Source organism: Pseudopodoces humilis, chromosome 4 (genome assembly GCF_049639895.1).
Source record: "Pseudopodoces humilis isolate 2021_Gansu_Grassland_sample_001 chromosome 4, ASM4963989v1, whole genome shotgun sequence".
NCBI classification, from domain to species: domain Eukaryota; kingdom Metazoa; phylum Chordata; class Aves; order Passeriformes; family Paridae; genus Pseudopodoces; species Pseudopodoces humilis.
In genome coordinates, this window is record NC_142203.1 from 1,491,399 (window position 1) to 1,513,202 (window position 21,804).

Below are 21,804 nucleotides of genomic sequence, written 5' to 3' on the forward strand. Positions count from 1 at the left end.
GTGGTCGGCGGGAGGCGGGACGGAAGGGCGGACACGGCGCTGATTGGCTGGGCGGCGCAGGCGGAAGTGGCGGCGCGGGAGGTAGGTCGGGCGGCCCGCCCCGCGCGCGGCGGCGCGGGCGGGACTGAGGGGAGCGGGGGAGCGAGCGGTATTCCGGGATCACCGGGATATCGGCATCAGCCCTTCACTGGCCCCTCGCCGGGACTGAGGAGAGCGGGGGGGGGGGGGGGGGGGGGGGGGGGGGTTGCCCTGTCCCGGTGTGGGGACAGCCGGGATCACCGGCATAACCGGGGTCAGCCCTTCACTGGCCTCTCACCGGGACTGAGGAGAGCGGGGGGGGTTGCCGTGTCCCGGTGTGGGGACAGCCGGGATGACCGAGATCACCCCTTCACTGACCCTACACCAGGCAGGCCATGGGAACCTCGTGTCTTTAGTGGGGCGCAAAAAAACAAACACCACCCCCCCCCCCCCCCCGCAAAAAACCCAAAACAAAAGAAAAAGGCCCCAAACCCCACAAAATCAAAGGAAACCCAAACAAGGAAAAAAAAAAAACCAACAAGCCTAACCGGAAAAAAGAAAAAAATCCAAAACTCCTCCAAGCCAACTGGTTATTTTGGTGTGTTTTTGGAATTTTTCTCGATTGTTCGTTGTTACTCGGCCCTCAGCGGCTCCCTGAGAGTTGTGGGGGTATTGCCCTGCTGGCGTGGGCCACTGGTTCCTGAAGCCTTAATAACATCAAGGGCGATTTAATGAGGTTTTTTCTTAATGACGGCTCTCTTACTATTACTTTTGTTGTTGTATAGGGAGAATACAGACTGTCTCCCCCTGGTCTCTTGCATTTTGGCTCCTGTGCTACGTTTTCCCCTTTTAGAGCTTTTCATTATCTCTTCAGTAGCTGAACCTGCCCAAGAATTTCCAACTTTTTTTCATTTTTTTTCTTCCCTCCAGGAGCCTTTTTTGTTTGTTTGGGTTTTTTGTTTGTTTGTTTATTTTCTGGTATTTTACAGAGTAAGCTGATGCTGTGAGAGCTCAGTAAAGTGAGCTCTGTGGAAGAACTTCACAGTGATGACTTTGTGCCTGAGTGTTTCTGTCATAACAAACACCTGAAGTTTTATGAGGAACCTGTTCCTCCTTATAAAAGTGTTTTTAAAAGCATCACCCCTTCCCGACACGATGGCTTGGTTTTGAGGTCTGTGTCACTCTGTTTCAGCACCAAATATGTGCTTATCTGCTGAGTGTGGGGCAGATTTTGCTTTTTCCTTTGGTGAGGGGAAGCAGGTGTTTTTCTCTCTAAAATGATACTTGCAGGTAACATTTGACATACTTTGTGCAGCTGCTGTGGGAGGCTGGGGGCTGATGTACATGTGTAAAATGTTTCTATCCCATGGAATTGAGGCAGTGACTGACTGAAGCAGAGTGACTGACTGACTGAAGTGAGACCTACACAATCCACTTACAATGCTGTTTATGTCCTCTTCAGAGCACCTTCCTTAGCAATATTAGATTTGATCACTATAAATGACAGATCTCTGTGAAATCATGGTTTCAGATTCATAATCAGCAAAATGTACCTGGGATATAACCAGCAGGAGCAGGTGTAGAGTTTGAGGTGGTTCTCTCATTCAGGTTTTTTCTGTCCTTTGGACTTCTGGCACTGTGTTGGTTCTGGATTTGTTCTGATTTTTCTCTGATTTTTTGTTTAGTGACTATAAAGGTTGGTTCAATTTCTGATTTATCCAGCTGTCTAGCAGGCAGTCAGCATTTTGCTGTGTGCTCATTTTCTCACTACACCTTCATATATCTTACTCCTGTTACTGAATTACGTTCAGCAGATTGGTTTCTTTCCATCACATGTCAAGGTTCTGGATTAAAAAAAATCATTAAGTGCATAAAGACAGTTGTAAAAATGGCCTTAATACCTGGGATAACTTGACTTTGAAGTGCTTGAATGATGTTATATTGAAGTATGTTCATAAAGAGAAACAAGTTGTTAGTATAATCGCTGACCAGTGTAGCCTCCGATGGTGAACATGACTAAAGACCTTAAAGGCATTAATACTTTTGAACTGTTTTTTATGTGTGTCAAAGATAGAAAGTAAAAACTGGGTCGTTTTGCCTGCTTGGACTCATTTTTGTATGCTCAGTATGAATTAGAAACTCAAATTGAAAATACTCTGTAACATCTGGGGAGACTCCAGCTGTCAGTCCTTGTTCACACAATAGCCAAGCCTGCTTTCAGGTGGTCATGTATCTTCCTCTAGTGTAGACTTATTTGCAAACATGTCCTTTAATGACAGATTTATTAAGGTAGTTTCTGGTGAGCTCCTGCCTGAAACCCATTGCAGATTTTGGCAAAAAATGCTCTTTATTTACCTTTTTATTTAATTTCCAAGTGAAGCCAACAGTCTCAGCTGCTCCAAAGGGAATTTTTCCTGACCATGTGCTGTATTAAAATGATTTCAGGTGAATAATTAGCTGTGGTAGGAAAAATGCCATTTAAAGATTTTGTGGGAGCCATAATTTAAAAGATTGGTGCACCTAGCCTTGGAAGTGTTTTCTGGGATATGGTTATGATAGGCTTGGGATAGTGACTGGAATATCAGCTTTCAGATGGTGTTGTTCCAGTTCCCCTTGTACTTTTCTTCCCTCTTAATTAATATATTGTCATGGAAAAGCAGCTCCTCGGAGCTGGGACAACTTGGTTGGTGGTGTCTGCAGGAATGGATGGGGTAGAGGCACACTTGTCTGGTGAAAATCAAGAAACAAATCCTAAGTTTAAACAACTACATTGATCTGCATCACAATAGTCAGATATTTAAATAAAACTTAGGATGAATAATGTTTTTTTGTTGCTGTTAGGTCTGTTAAGAGGAGGGTTCATGGTCCTGGCTGTGTTTCCTGGTGTCTAGAAATATTCTAGTGGTGAGAGGCTTACATACTGTTCCGTTGAGTAGTAGAGCACACCAAGGAATTTGTGTCTATAATGAAAGGTGAAAAAGGTTTAAGTTCTAGGCTGTTTCCAGATACAGGAAGAATTAGCACAAAAGAGAAAGAATTGCATGTGCCTTGGTTTTTATCTTCTGTGTCTTTTACCTTTTCATCAGGAGGAGGAGGATTGGAGGAAATGGTTTGAAAAATACCACAGGTAGGTGATTGACATGACATCTGTATAAAAAAGTTCCTGTGCATAACACATCCATGTGTGTATATGAGGTGGAAAAAACATTTGAAAATAAGCTACAAATGCAGTCAGTTGGGTTTTTTTTGTTTGTTTTTTTTTTAGAAATGCTGTTTTGAGTGACTGGCAAAAAGCTGGTACTGCTTTTCTTTGGTTTCTACGCAGTGTCCACATCTGTTGTTCCCAGTATCTTCAAACACAGGCTTGAATGCTTACAAACTTATTTGCATTTTTGCTACTGCTACAAATTTGCTCTGCTCTCCCTCTGCAGTAAAGAGGCAGTGGAACAGGAGGGGTGTTCATTTTGCAGGCAAGTCTGTCGTAGATAGGTGGTGTTATGTGTGCTGATAGTGGTAATTGGAGTGTGGTATTATGTTTTGAAGGAAAAGAAACCCAAAATAAACCCCTCAAAAAAAACCCCAAACCCCCAAAACGAAACAAAAACACCACCCCAACACCAAAAAACAAACCCCCATCTACATTTATGTTTGGCTCTTCTTTCTTTTCATTTCTCTGCCTCTGCCTGTCACCTGCCAGAATTGCACATGATAGTCACTGTAGTAGGATGGATCACAATGGCTGTGAAATGCTTGGAGTTTGCAGCTGTTCTGAGCAGGAATGAACCTCATTCTTCACTTCGGGGGTGCTTTAGCCTGGTATTTTAACTGTATATTTAATAGAAAGTTACTGCACAGGGTGATGTGTGGTGGGGAGCGTTCCTACAGCAGTGGGAATTCCTGCACCTTAAAAATTCTGCTTTTTGTGGTAGATTTCACGTGTGTACAACTGGTGGGCTAATGCAAAGGGTATTCCATCACTTAGCAAGGTACTCCAGATTGTAAAAACACCCAAGGTGTGATGGTCTTGCTATAGAATTAGTGATGCTGTGCCTGGCACAGGTGACCTCAGCCCCTGTCCTGACACAGACAATCCCTACTGCTGGTGTGCAGCAACACTGGATGCCTTACAGTGCTCTGTTTTGACCAAAACCCATCCATTTCAGCCCAGATGATGTAATTTAAGGTGGTTTTCTACGCTGCATGTTGGCTTTGTTGAAGCAGTGTAGCAAATATTTGTGCTATGTGCTCATGGGTGTGCCATGGGCCTTGCAGGGTCACTTGCTGTTTTGTCTCAATGCCTGTTTCTGATGTCCTTGTTATCTTGCAGTGCCACTTGAGGATGAGAAATTTTAATCCCTGACTCTTGTCACCTCAGGTTTAGCAGGAGGTGGAGAATGTTTTTCAGGGGTTATGTTAGAGCTCGGGAACCCCAGATGAAAAAGCAGCCCTTGTCCTTGAGTAAGTGGAACCACCCAGAGCTGAGGGTGAGATTTTCAAGGACTCAAAACCATTATCTGATTCTTCAAGGTTAGTAGGATGCAGCTGTGATTTCTTCACTGTTTTGTTTGGCAGAAACGTAATGTAGTGCTTGCTGATGTTGTGGGGAACGCATAAAGTCATGTGCATAAATTCTGAACCAACATCACCAAATAACTGAGATTCTAATGTAGACAGCTGTTGTAAAATAACATTAAATGGTTATTGAAATTATTTATTTTCCCTCCAAAATGAGTATCTTCGCTACTTGTATCCCTGACTTGAGCTATGTCCCTTTCCAGGGTTAGGAAATGGCCTTCATCTCCATCTCTGTAATCAACGTCTTGTGGCTCTTAATCTTTCCCACATCTTTTTCCTCTGTATATGAGATGGAAAAAAGGGAAAGGTGGCAAAAACCTGCGACTTTGAAGATTAGGCATAGAACATAGTATCAGATAATGTAAATGGTAAGGACTGCTGTCCAATATATGTCAAGGTACAAAAGACTTGCTGAATTATGTATGGTGCCATGTTGACACAAGCTAAGGCAAAATTTAGGAGATAATTACTAAACAAATTACTGTTGTTTGCTAATCTAACACAGTCAAATTTGATCAACAAAAGAACATGTCTTACAGGAAAAGTTCCAGGTTGGGAAGAAAAAAAAATCATTAAGTATGTGCCTTGAGCAAGGGCCTCTGGTGCTACTGCTTTCTAAGGTGTACTGGTGATTTCACAAAACACTTTTTTACTAAATTTATACGAATTTACAAAGCTTGGAAAAGCACTGGAATATTTCTGCATCTGCTCTGCAGACTATTAGGTGGCTTTTCTGGGGAGGGGTGTCCTCCATCAGAGCAGACGTAAGCACAGATTGTAAAATAAAGAGAAAAAAAGGGAGACTTGATCTGATGTGACTTTTAAGAGTGCAGAGACTGAGAACTTTTGTGCCCTTGATCTAGACATCAGCCAAATTTCTTGCTATCTTGGGACAGAAAAATTATTGCAACTAGAGGAAGAGTGAGGCTATATATCCTATCACAGGCTGCATTTGTTGTTTCTGTTTTTGTTGTTTGTTGTGGTGTTGTTTTTTTTTAATAAATGAAGCAAATGATTATGAAAGGGATTGTTTGTTTACAGGTCTACAAAGGGGTCTTAGAGGCCACCCTTTTCAGCACAGAAGCTGGACAGGAAAGAGAAAGCCTGGGGCTTTCCAGACGCTGTCAGCTGTGTCAGGCTTGGGGTGAAACCTCACAAAATCCTGGGGAGAGATTTGTGCTGGCTGAGCCAAGCAGGGAAGCATCAGACTCTGTTGTGGAGGCTTATATTAAATTACTTCAGCTGAGAAAATGAACTTTAATTTTCAGAGTCCAGCATGCAGCAGCCACAGATCAGGAGATGGGGCAGAAATGTTAATTTCTCTGAAACCTGACATGGAAGATAATTGTTTTAGGAAGCAGGACTGAGGAAACCAGCTGAAGCATTCCTGTGTGTCTTGGAAATATACCTTCTTGAGTAATGTTTTGTGATCTCCTGAAGGCAGTATTAGAGAGAAGCTTTTTTTTCCCTGTGCCTTGGTTAGAGAATTCTACAGATGAAAAATGTGCCTTATATTTTCTAATTTTTTTACTCTTGTCTGTTGCAGGGATTTGTTTTACTAACCCTGACTATCTTAAAACCAGATTCTTTTTTTTTCCTTTTAAGTAAAGAGGTAGAGGAGGAATTTTTTAGTACATAGTATTAATATGAGGTACATGTTTTGAATTTGATATTTCTGATGGTGCAAGATAAATAAGGACATTTGTAGCACTGAAAGAAAGTGCTGTGTCAGGTTCTTTATCTAAAACTGCACTGGGACAGGTGGTTGGAGCTGTGGAGAGGTGAATCCTGTGCTCAAAGGCTGTTTTTTTGTTTTTTTATGCTCATGTACCTGCATTATTTCAGGGCCATTGTGTTTGCTCACTGTTGTGTTTCAGGTACTGATGTGCAGCTGCAGCTGGGAGCCAGAAACATGAAGGTGAAGTGCTCCCTAACGTAAACAGAGACTTGTTTTAAAAATATTTATCCCTTCTCTGCTGTTTCTGTGCTCTGCTCCCCACTTTTTATGTCGTCATTAATTTACCTGGGAAGGCAACAATTTACATCCTTAACATGCACCCTGAGACCTCTGTGGTGCTTCACATCTTTGCTTTGTTGTAATTCGCGTTTTAAGATCTCAAACTTGTGTCTGACTGGTTCAGTGCCAAAGCAATTTTGTGCTGTATTTTACTAATGAGCACTTAATTGCCCTCTCAGCTGAAGTCCCAGTGGCATTTTTGCTCTGGCGTGCCCCTGCTGTGCCCTCATCTCAGCCTGCAGGTTTCTTTTCACTCCCGTGCAAACATTCTTTAGGAACTGTAAAGGAACACTAATACTAAAAAGCTGTTTTCCTGGAGTAGACCCCCTGCTTGGCATCAAGTGTCTTGGGTAAGGGTTAAATTTTTGAGTAGGGTTTTGTTGTTCTGGGTTTTTGGGGTTTGTTTTGCCCAGTATATAGTAAGAACCAAAAAAAACCCACAAAGAAACCCACCCACCCACCCAAAGAAAACCAGCCCAAAAAACCACCAAACAAACGAAATTCCCCCCCAGCCCCCTCAAAAAAAACCCCCAAATGAATGAGAGTGAAGGAGTCATGAAAGTTGCTTAGAAAAAGCAGTGAGCTGATGAGTCTTGAGAAACTTTATTTTTTTTTCACGTACACAACTTGTGATGTTAAAAGTACAAGTGACTTTGTGCCCTTTTTCCTTTCCAAATGTGCTTTGTAGACATGGTGCTGACTGAGCACAAACCAGAAGGTTTGTAAGTGCTGGCTGAGGGTGTAGAGTGAGTGACTTCTGAATTTTTGGTTGAACTGTGTCCTTACTTATTTTATCTATTTTTTTTTTATTGCTGTCTTTTTTTTTTTGTTTGTTTGTTTGTTTTGTTTTGTTTTAACAAATCTGGTTGTTTGCTCAGAGCTTGGTGGGGTGATGGGATTTGTGCTAAAATACTGTCCCATGTCATTATAGGGACTGGTGTTTCTTCCCTGCTTTGGTTTGTCAGATGTAGATTATCACCAAGCCTGAGCAAAACCCATGCTGAACCTGTGCCCATGTGTGGAAACAGCTGAAATTGGTGCTCAGTATGTGTCTTTTTGCCTTATCTTCAAACTCAGCCTAATCCATCAGAAGAGTAATTAATGTTCAATGCCAAGTAATAAACATAGCTGGATAAAGAGCTGCAAAATTGAAATTTAGCCGCATTGAAAGTGAATGTCTCAGTTCCTTGTGAATGTCTTGTGAATTATTTTTCTGTGAGGGTCAGGCGAAGCAAAATGAATTACAATTTTTAAATTAATAAATTTAAGCTGTGTGAGCTCTTTGTTTTCAGGGAGTTTAGTGTTGCATTTTAGAATAGATAAATAGCAGATGGAAAGAAAAAAAACATAATAAAACTTTGGTTAAGTGAAGACTGGGTAATGCAGGAATTTTCTTCAAAGAAAATGCCTGAGGAAACTGTTTAGTAAGATAAAGCAATTTGGAGCCTGGGCCTATTTTTTATTATTAATTTGACAGGGACGGGAAATTAAAATAATCCATCTCTTTGAAAAGTCTTGGATGTAGAGGTGGGAGGAGAGAAAGATATGTAAGCCTTCATATTTATACCTGCCCTTGTCCCACTGAAGTGGCAACATTTGGTGAAACTTGTTTTTCCAGGTTACTGGGCTCAATTTTTCAAAACTCCTCAGAAAATCCTACATACAGAATTAAATCCATTCATATCTACCTGACACTGATTTCTTTGTTTCATTTATCTTCATTTCAGACTGGGTACTGTTGCCTATGGATCTCTTGTGGATTCGACAGTATTGAATTTATTTGACTTAAATATTTAAAAATAAAAGAAGAGGGGAAAAAAAGGAAAAAAAAAAAGGGGTTTTAGTGGAATCCATTGCCCAGTGATGTTAAGTCAGACATTTGGAGAAACACATCAGATTGAGTGTAATTGTAATAGGTCTGTGTGGGGACTAAAAAGTAGAAAACAAAGGAAATCTGTGTGACAGATTTGTGTTGAATATCCTGATAATATTTAATCCTAAAGAAAGCAGTGTTTTGGAAAACAGATGATACCTCAGCCAGACTACATTGTTATCCAAATATACATCAAAAAGACATATGTATTGGGGTATTTTTGGATGGACGAAAGGCGATTAAAACATGCTGGGTTTTTTTGTCCTTCCCCCAAAATTGCCTCGGCTTTACTATCCTCAAATGGATGATACTACAATACTTAAAACTGCATAGATGCTTTTAAAAATACAACTAAGAGACTTGGAATTCCCAAATCTTTGTTCTTACTGACTGTATACATTGGGCTCAAAGGTTGTGTCTGGCACAACTTCCTTTTTCTGTTTTTCATCTGCAAAACATACAGCATTTTAGCACTGCCTTTTCAGAGAAACTGTGTGGAAAATGAGATATATTTAGAATGTGTGTCATTTTTTAAAAAAAAAAAAAAATTGAGGAGGAAGTGAGTTATTTTTCTTAATAAATATCCTGTGGTCTTCAAGCGAAGGCACTGTGCCACCACTGGCTTTGGTAGGACCTTGGAAAGCCAGGGTGTCCTGCTGCCAAGTTAGAGTTAAAAAGTATTTGTTGGGACTTGCGTCTTCCAGAAGCAGCAGAGAAAGGGAGTCTTGGGTCTCTGAGACACGCCTTGCTGACTTTTCATCCCAGATCTGTCCTCTGGAGGCTGGGCTGGTTGCTGCCTTTGATCTTTGCTCCGTTCCACACACATTTTTAATAGATTCACTAATAAAATCCACTTTTTCATCAAGAAAGATGACAGTTGCATGTCTTATTTTTATTTTTTTGCAGGTTTATAATATTCTGTGAGTGTAACCTGGCTTATCCGTGCATCTTGGAAAGTGAGGATTTTGACAGCGTGACTGTTAGTTTTGGGAAAAGTTGTTAGAAAAAGGGTGAGAAAGAAGGGTCTGCCCTTTTTATAAATCTGTCTGCATACTCCCTTACTTGCTAGTATATACTAGTATAATTACCCACTTTGGTGTTTATTTTAATACACTGAAGGCCTTTTTTTTTAACCTTATTATAGCTTAATGTAGATGGCTGTAAGTGAGCTTGGCAAGGCTGGATGCCTGCAGTGGGTAGTGGGTTAGGGCTGAGACTTCAAGGGGATGAAAGACACCAGGGTGGGCTTTGCCTCCAGGCTACAATTAAGATCAAGGCTTGTTAGTAAGATTCCTACTATAAAGGTTGTTGACTGTCTGCTTCCTTCTGTTTCTCCTCATTTTTCAGCTGGTGACTGTAGTAAATAAGCCTGACAAGGGTTGTTCCTTATCGTGGATTCCAGATCTTCTGTGGCAAATCTTCCATATCCTATTGTCCCGTGGAGCCTGACAAGCTCAGAACAAATTTGTTTTTGGTTTTTTGGTTTGGGGTTTCTTTTTTTTTTATTTTTTTTTTTTTTTGGTGGGGGGTGGGACACACAGTTGCAGAAAAAGCCATGTGCATGTTTCCAATCGTTCTGTGGCTGCCACGGAGCAGTGGGAAGGCAGCAGTGCAAATGTGAGCCATGTGAGCCTCTGCTCTGCAGTGGGGCCCAACATCTCCTGATCAAATGTTGCCATGGAGCACTGAGCTTCTTAAAATGGCCCACTTACCCCTCTGCACAAAGCTAGAAAATCATTCAGTCTCTTCTTCATGTCCACGTGCTAATTTTTGGTTCGTTTCTTTTTATCTCCAAGACAAAGCTGCAAGATTGGCAAAAATTGTAACCCGAGTGCTTTTAATACAGAGCGGAGTTAAACAAAAGAGCGACTGAATATTATTTAGAATGCATGTAACATAAAAATGTTTTATCCCCCTAAATTGCATTAGGGAACAAAGCTCTAACTTTTTTCTCTTCTGTGGCTTTCAGATTTTTCTGTAAGTTCCACATGAAGGTTGTTACTGAATCGTTCTTCAATATCAAACGAATATTGTTGCCAGAGGAGTGGGAGGATTATTGTGAGATGGGACAGGAAAGATGCTGTGTGATTTGTCTTCATGTTCGTTGGCCCAGTCATGTTCTTCCAAAAAGAAATGAGAAAAGAGAAAGTCCCTGTTGGATCAGTAGTAGTTCTGAGATTAATGGAGTGAGAGCTGAGGTTTTTGTCAGGTATTTTAATGTTCTTACTCCTGAAGTATTTGAGTTAATGGAATTTTAAATTAACACGAGAGAATATCAATTTGTATGAAATATATCACTGGAAATATGCATAAATATAGGCATTATCTTATTTCCTTCTGTTAGAAAATGTGGTAATAGCTAGTTTTAATCTTTAAAAGCAATCTTGAGCTTTTCTTGACTGGTTTAAATCTCCAATTATCCACTTACGAGTACCTGTAGCATCTCCTGAATAGTGCCTCTTGTCTGATTATGGATTTACTATTAACTTTCTTCTGATGATTAGGTTATGATCTGTAGTTTGGGCAGTGTCAGAAGGGACCAAACTTTAGACTTTAGTAGCAGTGTGTGGTCTTCTATTCTGAACTCCCTGTGGATAGCTCCCATTTTTCCTCAGCAAGAAAGCACTTACGTTAATTGCCTCATTTCAAAGACATAGTAGCTCTTTCTGGGCTCTAAGTAGCCTTCCAAGCATAGCTGACGAGGTTTGGGACACCTGCAGCCCGACCAATTTGGGGAGGAAAAAAAAAAAAGCCATTAGTCTGCATGGAAGAAAAAAAAAAAAAAATCGAAGTGCTGAAGTTCAGAATATTATCAATGATGCTGTGTTGGAGCAGCCTGAAAGATTTGGCTTTTGGTCTATGCCTGGTGCTATCCAAAACAACATATAAAATTCTTTGTGGGCCCGTTTTAAGACTGTCTTGTTCATTCAGAAGGGCCCTGTGTGCGCTGTTTGTTCCGAGGGCAGAGGCACCAGCCAACAGCTGATTCCTCCTCAGAGGGAAGCATTGCCTAATGGTGAGCACAGGAGCCAAAGACCGCGGGGACAAAGTGCTAAAGATAAACAGCTCAATCCCCGACTGTTCAAAGGCCTCAATAAAGCCTCTGATTTACACTTTTGGGGTGGGACTCTGCTGTCCCCACCTGCAGGCCGGCCCCTGGCGTGAGGAGGTGCTGGTGTGTGTGACCCCCTGGGCCCCTCAGGGATGAAACACCGCCTTTCCGTGGCACAAAGCTTCTCTGCAGATTTGCTTTCTCATCACCGGGGAAGGAAGAAACAACGCAATCTGCTCATTTTGTGGAGGTGCTGAACGGGAAGAGCCCACAGGGGCTGAATGGCACCAGAGGGTGCTCCCCTGGTCTGATGGACTCGGGGGCTTTTTGGGCTGCCGTAATGAGTGGCTGGTTCCAGTAATTTGCGTAGCAGTAAAAATACAAACTGCTTTTACGCACTGGTTTTGTTTTGCTTCAACAGGCTTCAGCAGCAGCTGGACTGTTAAATAGTAACACTTCCAAAATTGAGGGGGATGTTTTAACCTTTCTGAGCATTAACACGGTTCCTACCTTTCCACCCCGAAGATGAAAGTGAAAATAACTCTCAAGGTTTTGGTTCACCTTTATATTTGTGCCTTTCTTTCATAATGAATTTTTTTCCTGGCAGAAGTACTTGATCTGTGAGGGGTCACATAAGCTTGGCACATTGGAAGCTGATGGGGTTATGAATTTAGTGAGCAAGTGGGTGCATTGGGGCAGGTTAGTTATAGGGAGATTGTTTTATTTCGCCTCTTGAAATACAGAGCAATACATCTTATTTTGGAAATACAGTGCTGTACATCTGTTATTAAGATTTGCCTTTTGAGTGAATGAAATTCATGCAGTCATAGTGAATGTATAAGGGATATGGCCTCATTTATTGTCTGTATTTTTAGTTTCTTGTAAATTTCTTAAATTTCTTTTATTAATTAAATCTTTAATTTCTGTTAAGTAAGTTGGGAACTCATTTGGTATTTTTTGCTGTATTCATGCGGCTGTTTGTGGTTCATCCATTTACTGAACACTGCACTCTGTGACAAGAGTTGTGTTCTCAGGACATAAAAGGGATAAGGGGAAAAGCAATTTGGATTTTTAGTTTGTTGTTGTAATTGTTTTGTTTTGAAAAAAGCAGTAATGTACACCATTTCTGTTTGCAGTGATGTTTTTATGCACTGTGTAGGTCAGACTAATTTTCGAGAAGGAGGTTTTTTCCTCCTCTTGAGGAGAAGTGTATAATAGGCATTGTGTACAGCCAGGAGTCCTTGAGCTTCTGCTGATGGCTTGGAGCAGTTGAGTGGCTGGAGATGGAGTCAGGCTGAGCTCTGCTTTGAGAGGCAGCTCCTGAGCACGCAGTAATAACTAATACACTCCTTTGAAAAGGTCAGCAAGCACTGTGGAGGAGATGAAAGCTGGGAGAAAAGGTGTCTTCATTCTGTGCTTGCTTGGAAAGTGCTTTTTTTCAGACAGGGACAATAAAATGTGGTAAAGCAGGAAAACCGTATTTTGTGTTTGTTTCAAAGTTCAGGGTATTATTCTTGGTTGTTTCTCCTCATTCTCTTGAGGCTGTGTTTCACCACAGGGGTACTAAGAGTGTTGTCTAAACAGAACTTTTCATTTCTAGCTGTGCTGTATCACTGGAACAAAATACTGATGTGTGCACAGGAAGCCAGTATCACTGTATCGAATGAATTTAGTCTCAGGCCTCAGAGACCTTGTTAGTGCATCTTTAAATGAATAAACAGGCTTCTTTCCTCTGCTGCTCTTGACCTCACTTTTTCTGACTGAGGACTGCCTGACTTCATTCTATAAGTAGAAAATCTAATTCTCTTGCTTTGTTTTTTGTTATAAACAGTCTGTGTTGATAAGAAAGCCTCTAGTGCAGGTGTTTTTCACTGAATGCTGCTCTACTTTGTGATAAAAATCACATAAAACAAGCAAAACCTTCCTGTTGAACTACACATATTTGCATCAATACCCTGTGTGCTGTCTGTCAGGGTTGTCTGATATTGTTTTATAGTCTTTAATTGAAATATTTTAAAACCTTTGTCCTTCAGAGAGGACTGCTGTGAAAATATTTCATGAGAAATTGTATTTTTCCATAATTAACAAGAAGCAAAAGGGATTCTGGCAGGCAAAGGAAAGTGCATGCATGTGTGCTTGAGCATGCATTGCTTGTTTCCTGCCCCGTGCTTGTTAGTGACCCATGGCCAGGCAGTTAGTGCCCCACAAATCTTGAAAATGCCTTTATTTCTGGAGTCACTAATGGCAAAGGCATCGTTCCAGCTGTCCACCCCCAAATATTTAATGTTTTTGTTCTTGCTTACAAGTGCACAGATACACTGCAGATTTTCTGAAATGGCCATCTGATTAGTGATGGAACTAGAAAACTCAGATTAATTTTTCAGATTATGTTCTGGTAACTTTCTAGTTTCTGTTGCATTTTCAGGAAATAGAAAGGTGGAGTGTGACATCTGTAACAGTAAAAATGGTGGTGGTTTAGAGATGTAAATACTAAAGCTTTATGCTTGAAAACCAAAGCTTAAATTCGTATGTTCTATGCTTGTCTGGGCAAGGGAGAGGCATTTTGAAATGCTGAGTGCAGAGTTGAGGAAGGGTCAGGAACAGCTCAGTCAACTGCAGCTAAAGCTGCTCCTCCTAACCTGAAAGTGACAATTTTTGGGGAAACCAAGGCAGTAAATAAATCTGTATCTAGATTTGTTTCTCAATGTCCAGGAGCAAAGAAAGAGCTTCCTTCTACTCCTTCTTGGAGAACAGAATCCCCTCAGGGCCTGAGCTCATCCTGGTCGTGATTATTTACTGCTGCGCTTTAGATGGAAACCTTGATAGAGCGTTTAATCCCTGCCCAAGAACCATTGTATTCAGTGCATGTAGTTTAAATGCCTCATCTGGGTTTTTCCTCCTTTTACATGCTACTTTTAGTCTGTGGGTGAACATGTTGCCTTTTCTCAGTCACTTCCCTTAAGTTGTGTATAAATACATGGGATTCTTGAGAAGGTCTTAGGTCAGGCACAGGTTGCCAAGTTGCTTTGCCATGGAGCAAAAATATTCACTGTAACATCATATATTTTGTTCTCTGCAGAATCCCGTGCTTAAAATATTTCCTTTGGGTTTCTGGCATTTGCTACACCCTCTGCTTTGCTGTGAAGCTTAGTAGCAGCTTTCACGTGGCAGTCTTCCAGATGAATATTGATTATTTTGAATTATGTTAAATGTTCTGTACTTTGGGTGATAGCAGACTGTGAGTTAAAAACAGAGCCATGGGGAAGAGCTTGGGTATAGTAATTTCCTGTCCCCCAGCTTCCTGACAGCTTCTTAATTTGAGACTATTCAAGTACATTTAATTGTTGGCACTGAAACCTTACTTATTATAATCCAGTTTCCTGTTTGCAAGTATCACCAGTTCTCTGACAAACTGAATTTGGGGAGGAAAGTAGAATAAAATTACAAGTGTGCTTGTATTTGTATATTCCACACATATACAACCCCCAAGCTAGTTACATAAAGCTGTTAAGCACCCCAGTGGTTGTAACAAGATTATCTTGCTTTTTAAACAGGTATTGAGAAGATGGAGAAGACTTTGAACAGAATTCATCCAGTTTCTGATCCAGAAGCAACCTATTTTCTACAGGTGTCATGGGAGAAGGATTTAGGCACTGGCTTTGATTTACTTCTTAGTGATTGTCAGTGTGCCTGGACTGGGACAGGTAATGGAAAGAGAAGTACATTAATTTAAGTTATTACTGTTCAATAATTCCTAATAATTCATAATAACTCAACTTGTATGGAAATTTCAGGGGCGTGTTTTCCCCTGTGATGGAGGAGGTAGGGTTCATGATCTTCTGGGATGTGGCCAGAGAACTCTGAAATTTGGAGAGATTATTGTGTGTCAAAGCTAAAACTAATTCGTTCAGCACATGGATATGCAATGTTTTGTTCTTTCTCAAGAATGTATAATTTCTTGGAGTGATGCTGAAGTAACACTTCCGTGTCTTCTCCAGATTCTTGAACAAATGTGTACGCAAGTTCCATTTGCAAGTTGGAGTCCATGAAGACTTTAATTGCAGATGTTTCTAAAATGTTTTCATGAAATTTTAATAGCCAAAGGTAGCTGTATTTCGTACTGAATTGAATTTTTGGGGAGGAAAAGGGACAATAAATGATTGTAGGAAAATCTTAGCCTGTGCGATTTTTTTCTCCTCTCTGAAACCTCAGTAAGGGGATGTGTCTCTGCATATGTGCATGCTTCTGTCATTCATGCCCAGTCAGAAAAGGTTGGATTTGTGTGTTCCTTGAGGAATATCAAATACTTGATCAAAGGCCCTTCTCTGGGTAGCAAAAATATTTCAAAGGGAGGAGAGAATTGTGTATTTTCAGCAAACTGTAGGCAAAACCATTTTCTGGACGCTTTGTCTGAATTATAAGAAGTGTCTATGAATTTCCTTTCTTCCTTCTCCCTGCCCTGTGGGTGTTGTTTCTCCTCAGTTCCTACATAAGCCAAGCTTTCATATAGATCTGAGATTAGATAAATGTAAATTAAAATCAACACATAAATTAAATCTGCTTTTCCATATTCCTTTTTAACATTTCAAACACTCCATCGATCAGGGGTCCCTGCACAAAGCAAACACATGAGTTCCAATCCTGATTTCCAGTAATGAAAGGTTTTTCTTTCTTGGCTGGACAATTGTAATGTCAAGTTATTTTGAAAATAAGAAGAAGGGTGTTAACACTGACAAATACTGGTTTTTCTGTTTAAAGGATTTTCTCGTTCTTAGGCAGCTTCAAAATCCCTGTTTTAGAATTCACAAAAAGATGATTCTTATTTTTCCCAGTGAAGGCTGTGCCAGTATAGCTGGGAATGTGTAGAAGAAATAGGTGGACATAGTTCTCATTTTGTGGAGTTCCTGCATCTGGTGTAATGGGGCATAATGATTTTCCAAAACAGAGGGGCAGTGAAAACAGGGTGACCTCACTCCACTAAAAAGTAAAGAAAGAAACCCACAACAGTTCAGCCGTGAGCGCTGGGTGCTCATCCAAAGGAGAGTTTTTTTCTGCTCTGGAAGAATTTGATCCCTTTCTAAGAAATCTTTATTGACTTTCTTGTTCCTTGAATAATTCATATTCAAATAATTAATAATTCACTGGGGGTTGGTGTTCTTGTGCATGAGGCTTTTCTACTGCACTGATCTCTGCTTCATTCCACGAAACATCAGTTTTAGTTACTTTCTAAAGTTATTAGATCATTTTTGAGACTGCTTCCATTTTAAATTCAAAAGGGAAAGGGAAAGCAACGGTCAGAATATTCTTGCTGTGGGAAATCCCTTTTGGGTTTCTCATGCTGTGGATTATTTTCCTTGGCAAGACCTACCAGGAAGAGAGTGAGAGCTGCTGATGGAGTTGTCTTTTATGGGTTTTGTATGTTTAATGTGATGATGAAATGTGTTAGGAGTGCTGTTTAAGTCCTGTTTAAGGAGAGAGGGAATACAGTGAATATTGGAGGGGAGGAGAAGCACAAAAATGTGCAATGTAATCTAGTGTGTTACATTGGTATTGGCTTAAAGACCTATACCTATGAGGATTTATGTGTATTTTCCCAATGATTGATCAGTTCTGCTGGTTTTATATCATAAAGGAACAAGCAGCATATACAGGAGAAAAAGAACCTACAGTGCTCTATTGCAGTATTTTAGTGTCTTTCTTATTATTATTTTCTTGTTATTAAAAGTTTATCTTCTCAGTATTGAAATCAGTGTTCCAGATTAACATCTTTTGTGTTTCAAACTTGCCTTTTTGCCTCTTTGCCTCACTCTGCATGGGATTCCACATTTCTCTCTGTACTGTTTTGGGTAACTTTAGGCAACTGGAACTGTGGATGAGTAGCAAAAAGGAAATAACCCATTTTCAGACAGGGAAAAAAAGAGTACAGAACTTCTGTAAAGTATTTCTGTACATTTCCACATGTGAAAATGGCCAATGTGTGTTCAAGGGAAGAATAATCTCCTAATATTTCCTAGAATTACAGAATGCCTTGGGTTGGAAGGGACCTTGAAAGTCACCTAGTAGGTGTCTGTTTGTATATACATATAAATATATGTATATATTAAAAAAAAATTGTTTAAAAATTAAAATTAAAAATTATATGTGCTCTAAAATACATATATTATATATATAATATGTGTGCTATTTATATATAGTAAATGTATATAAATGTATTTGACATGTATAAATGTGTATTAATTATGTTTTATATGTAATGTATATTGCATATACTTGTTCACACATATATGAATATTTATTCCTTGCATAAATATTATTATAAATAATAATATTTATTCCTCTCTTTCTGGTAGTGTTTGAAGCAGACATTTCTAGGGAGGCTGCTGACATAGAAATGGACAGAGAAAAATATGTGGCAGAGCTGAGGAAAGCACTGATAGCTGGAGAAGAGTCAGCTGGCAGATACAACTTCGTGATTTCAAGAGATGAGCAGAGCAAGGCCTGTCACTTCTCCTATGAAAGGAACCTGAAAGATGGCTCTGTAAGTAGATAAATGTTTAAATTTAACTGTTAAACTATGAGAATGAAATACATTTTTGTATTTTATTATGGTCTTTAAAGTCAGACAGATGTGTGATACTCATCCAGATTGGATGAGTGTTGTGAGCTCTTTCGTCTGCCGAGCTAAAAAGAAAGTTGGTGTTTTGGGATGGATGCTGCCCTTTTCGTATTGTAGCCTCCTGTGCACTTCTGTTATCCTTGTTTCTTCAGCCTCTCTCTGTCCTACTCACCTAAATTGGAAAAAAAATAATATTCAGGCAATATTACTTTCAAATGCTCAAACATAGTTTTAAAAATAGCTTTTCTACTGCTTCAGATATTTTGTAAGCTAAGGCTGAAATTCTTGCGTTAAACTGCAAATGGGAAAGTGGTTCCATTCTGCTTGCTTGGCTGCAAAGGGAAGGACCCTCTTAAAATAGGAAAGAAACCAGTATAATCTGTATCTGTAGACATTCTGGATATTTCAGGTTGTGCTTTGCTGTGTTGAAACCTCTCTGAGGAAAAAAGCTAACTTAAGGTTAATCTCCTAGTTTGTCCTTTTTTTTTTTTTTTCCTTTTAGTTCTTTTACATGTTTTTTTCTTTGTGCAGTATAGGAAATTTCAGCCCAGTTTGGCTCATGAGGAGCCAAAGTTAGGGCTTGTAAATCTACCTTATAAGTCTGCATTATAAGTATTTCTGTGAATTTATCCAAGGCCATATTGACCCTAAACCTTGTGAGCTGTTCAATTGTTCATGACGATGTTGCAAGTTTAGGATCAAACTGTACTCAGAAATTGAGAGCAGTAAGGTTAAGAATCCTTTTTTTTTTTTTTGGTTCTGCTCTGTGTCACACGTGTCCTAAATACAGGCCAGGTTAAATACATGCTGTATTTTTTATTAAGTGAAAATATCCTTGTGTTTCTGGGGTCACCTAATACATGTTTCCATCAATTAAGGCTTATGATAAATTTAATTTGTATGAAAACAACTTTATGTCAATGTGGGAAAATAATAATCCGGCCAAAGAGACTGAAAACACAAATAACTTTGATTCCTATGTATGTTTTAAACTTTGGGTGTTGAAAGAGTGTTTTTAGGTAAGATAGGATTTCTTGGGTGAAAATACACCTTTTTTTTTTTCTCCTTCTGTACTAAACTAATGCCTACAAGTAAAATTGCCAAAGCAATTATGAAGAATTAAATAATAGAATTAGGTACTAGGAATAGATTTCAGGTGTGTAACAGAATATACTCCAAATGTTTTGCAAACTGTCTGTGGAAGTACTTGTAGTCTCTCTCTTTTAGCATAACATTAGGAAATTACTCTTCCTGGGCTCTGTACATCCAGAAGGCTGATATTCAACTAAATATAAATTTAGCACAGAGGAAGCATAGAGAAATTACTCTTCAGCTTAAACATGACTTAAATTCAGTGTTTATCTCTTATCAGTTTAATAATTAGCAGTTTTTTGTAAAAAAAATGCAAAAACTTCTGAAATGTGTTGTTACACTTTACATTACAAAATGTTTATCAATTAATATAAGTAAAAATTTTGGCAAAATCTTTTGATGAAGTTGGTACTTGGGTGGCTGAGACTCAATTTTGTAGTCTTAGAAAATCAATAATATGCCTTGCCTTATTTTTTAGAAATATATGCATGCATATATACACAAATTCAGTTATATTAATTATTTTTAATGGGACCTGCCTAGAACTTGATGCTGATCACCAGCAGTCACCTGTGCCCAGTAATTTCCAGAGCTGAGCTCTGTCATTGTTCTCCATCTCACATGGGACTAGTGACTGGCAAATCTCTGAGCTAGAAACTGGTTTATTGTTTTCGTGGCTGTACCAAACCATGGCATTTGGAATGAGTTTTGCCTTCTTTGCAGCAACTTGCTGAAGCTCTGCTTCCATAAAGCCTAATTATGTGCCAAAACTGTGTTGGGTGGTGTGTAGGAGTGCAAATAAAAGAAGTGGGGTGATGTTAAGCAAAGGAAAACATAGGTATAATATTGGGAAATGGTTTCTGATATGGAAATTTGTTTTACTGCTCAGGTGTTTTCTGGAGGAAGTGGTGGCAGCTCCATTGTGCCCCTTGCTTTGAAAGGGACTGGCATGAAAAATGCACTTTAATTATCTGCACTGTAGTACATTTGATGACTTAACAAGGTGTTTTATTCACTTGTTCTTCAGTTAATAATGAACAAATAGGTTCCTTCCATGACCTGATGTCTGGGTGATTAAAAGGATGTCCTTACACCTACTCCTGCTTTGATGGAATAAAACCAAACCTGTATCTGCATGTAATTTTAAATGTGTTTATAATTGTCAGTGTATAATAATGACATGTATGTGAGGTTTGTGTAATGGATGAATGCTGATGGTTTGTGTTTTGAATGGAAGGAAAACTTCCAAATTCTTCCCAAGTCACGAAGAATTCCTGTCTGATTTAGAGGGAGCACAGTGTAACATGTTTGTTTTGTAGTTGTCTGTAAAGCTTAGAAGTAACAGAATAAGAAAAGTAATTTAACTTACGGCATGTTCACAGGGGTTTTAGTACTTATTTATTTTGAAATGTTGGTCAGGAGATAACGAAGTCTGAGCTGTGGAAGCACTGGTTCTGGCTGTGCCTCAGGATAGGAAATCATGCCTTTAAAAAGCCTGACGCGTTTGGTGCAAATCCCGATGGGTTCGGTGAAAATCCCGGTGTGTTTTTGTGAGAATTCCAACACGTTTAGTGAAAATCCCGGCGTGCTTGTGATTTACCTCCCTCAGGACAGGTGTCTCTGCCTTTGGGAGCCGTGTTGGGGTGTCTGGGGTGTGGGGAAGGACCCTGGAATAACAATGTCTGGGAATTGTGTGCGGATCCAGCTGCAGCCCCGGATGGGCCACACACACCGAGACCCCGGCGAGGGGCCAGGGAGGCTGGTCCAGCTCAACTGCTGCCACCTAAACAAACACCAGCCACAGAGGCAGTGATTTAGTGCTTGATCTAAGTAGGTGACCACTGGGAAGTAAATCTTTCCAAGTGCTTCAGCGAGTCACTCCACATATAATAAATAATGGAAATCCGGCAAGCTCTTTCTTTTTTTTTTTTTCTTTTTTCTTTTTTTTTTCAGGGATGGCAATTAAATAGACTAAATAGCCTTTGATAAACAATTATTTGAGTGCTAGCAGTCTCTTTTTTTACAGTAATGTGGCATTACAAATGCTCTGGGTTTTTTTTTTCTCCTTCCCTTTTGCTCAAGTTTGTAAACAGGGAGGGTAAAAGCTTAACAAATTCCACCTTAGATGCAGCACTGTTGCTAATTAGGATGATGGAAGAGATGCTGTTACTTGTCTCCTCCATTTCCTGTGGCTGCTTTATCCTGGTTGGGCCTGTGAGTTCATTATAAGTTTACTAAGAGTTGAAAAAAAAAGCGGGAGAAGTTTGTGCTAACCAAAATTTTTCACAGCATACTGAACGAGAGAAATGTAATTGGCAGAGCTCTTTGTGCTGTCCAAACTCTCTTGGTTCAAGGTCTGAACAGCTACTTCTCTCCAAACCACTGAGGATGTGTTGTTTGGTTAGCAAAGGTCACTGAGAGTTCAGGTTGTTTCCCACCAGCAATTCCACCAGCTGAGGAGAGAGGAAGATGAAATGATTAATCCTTAGGTCAGTGTGAAAGTAATGGCTCTCATATCACTTATATCACTCAGTATCTTTGTACTTCAAGACCTGAGAGTG

General features: G+C 39.8%; 1 protein-coding gene across 2 annotated transcripts in view; it reads left to right on the forward strand.

Moving 5' to 3' along the window:
* The first annotated feature begins 66 nt into the window (after positions 1 to 66).
* XRCC4 (X-ray repair cross complementing 4) overlaps positions 67 to 21,804 on the forward strand; it is a 142,159-nt gene continuing 120,421 nt past the window's right edge. The window contains exons 1-3 of one of the 2 annotated variants that reach the window (XM_005529477.3): positions 67 to 81; positions 15,090 to 15,239; positions 17,886 to 18,073. In XM_005529477.3, the coding sequence (XP_005529534.1) occupies positions 15,101 to 15,239; positions 17,886 to 18,073 (327 nt within the window). In that variant the 5' untranslated portion in view covers positions 67 to 81; positions 15,090 to 15,100. Of the gene's footprint in view, positions 82 to 3,113; positions 3,146 to 15,089; positions 15,240 to 17,885; positions 18,074 to 21,804 lie in introns of those variants that run through there. The other variant, XM_014258236.2, reaches the window with a different exon arrangement.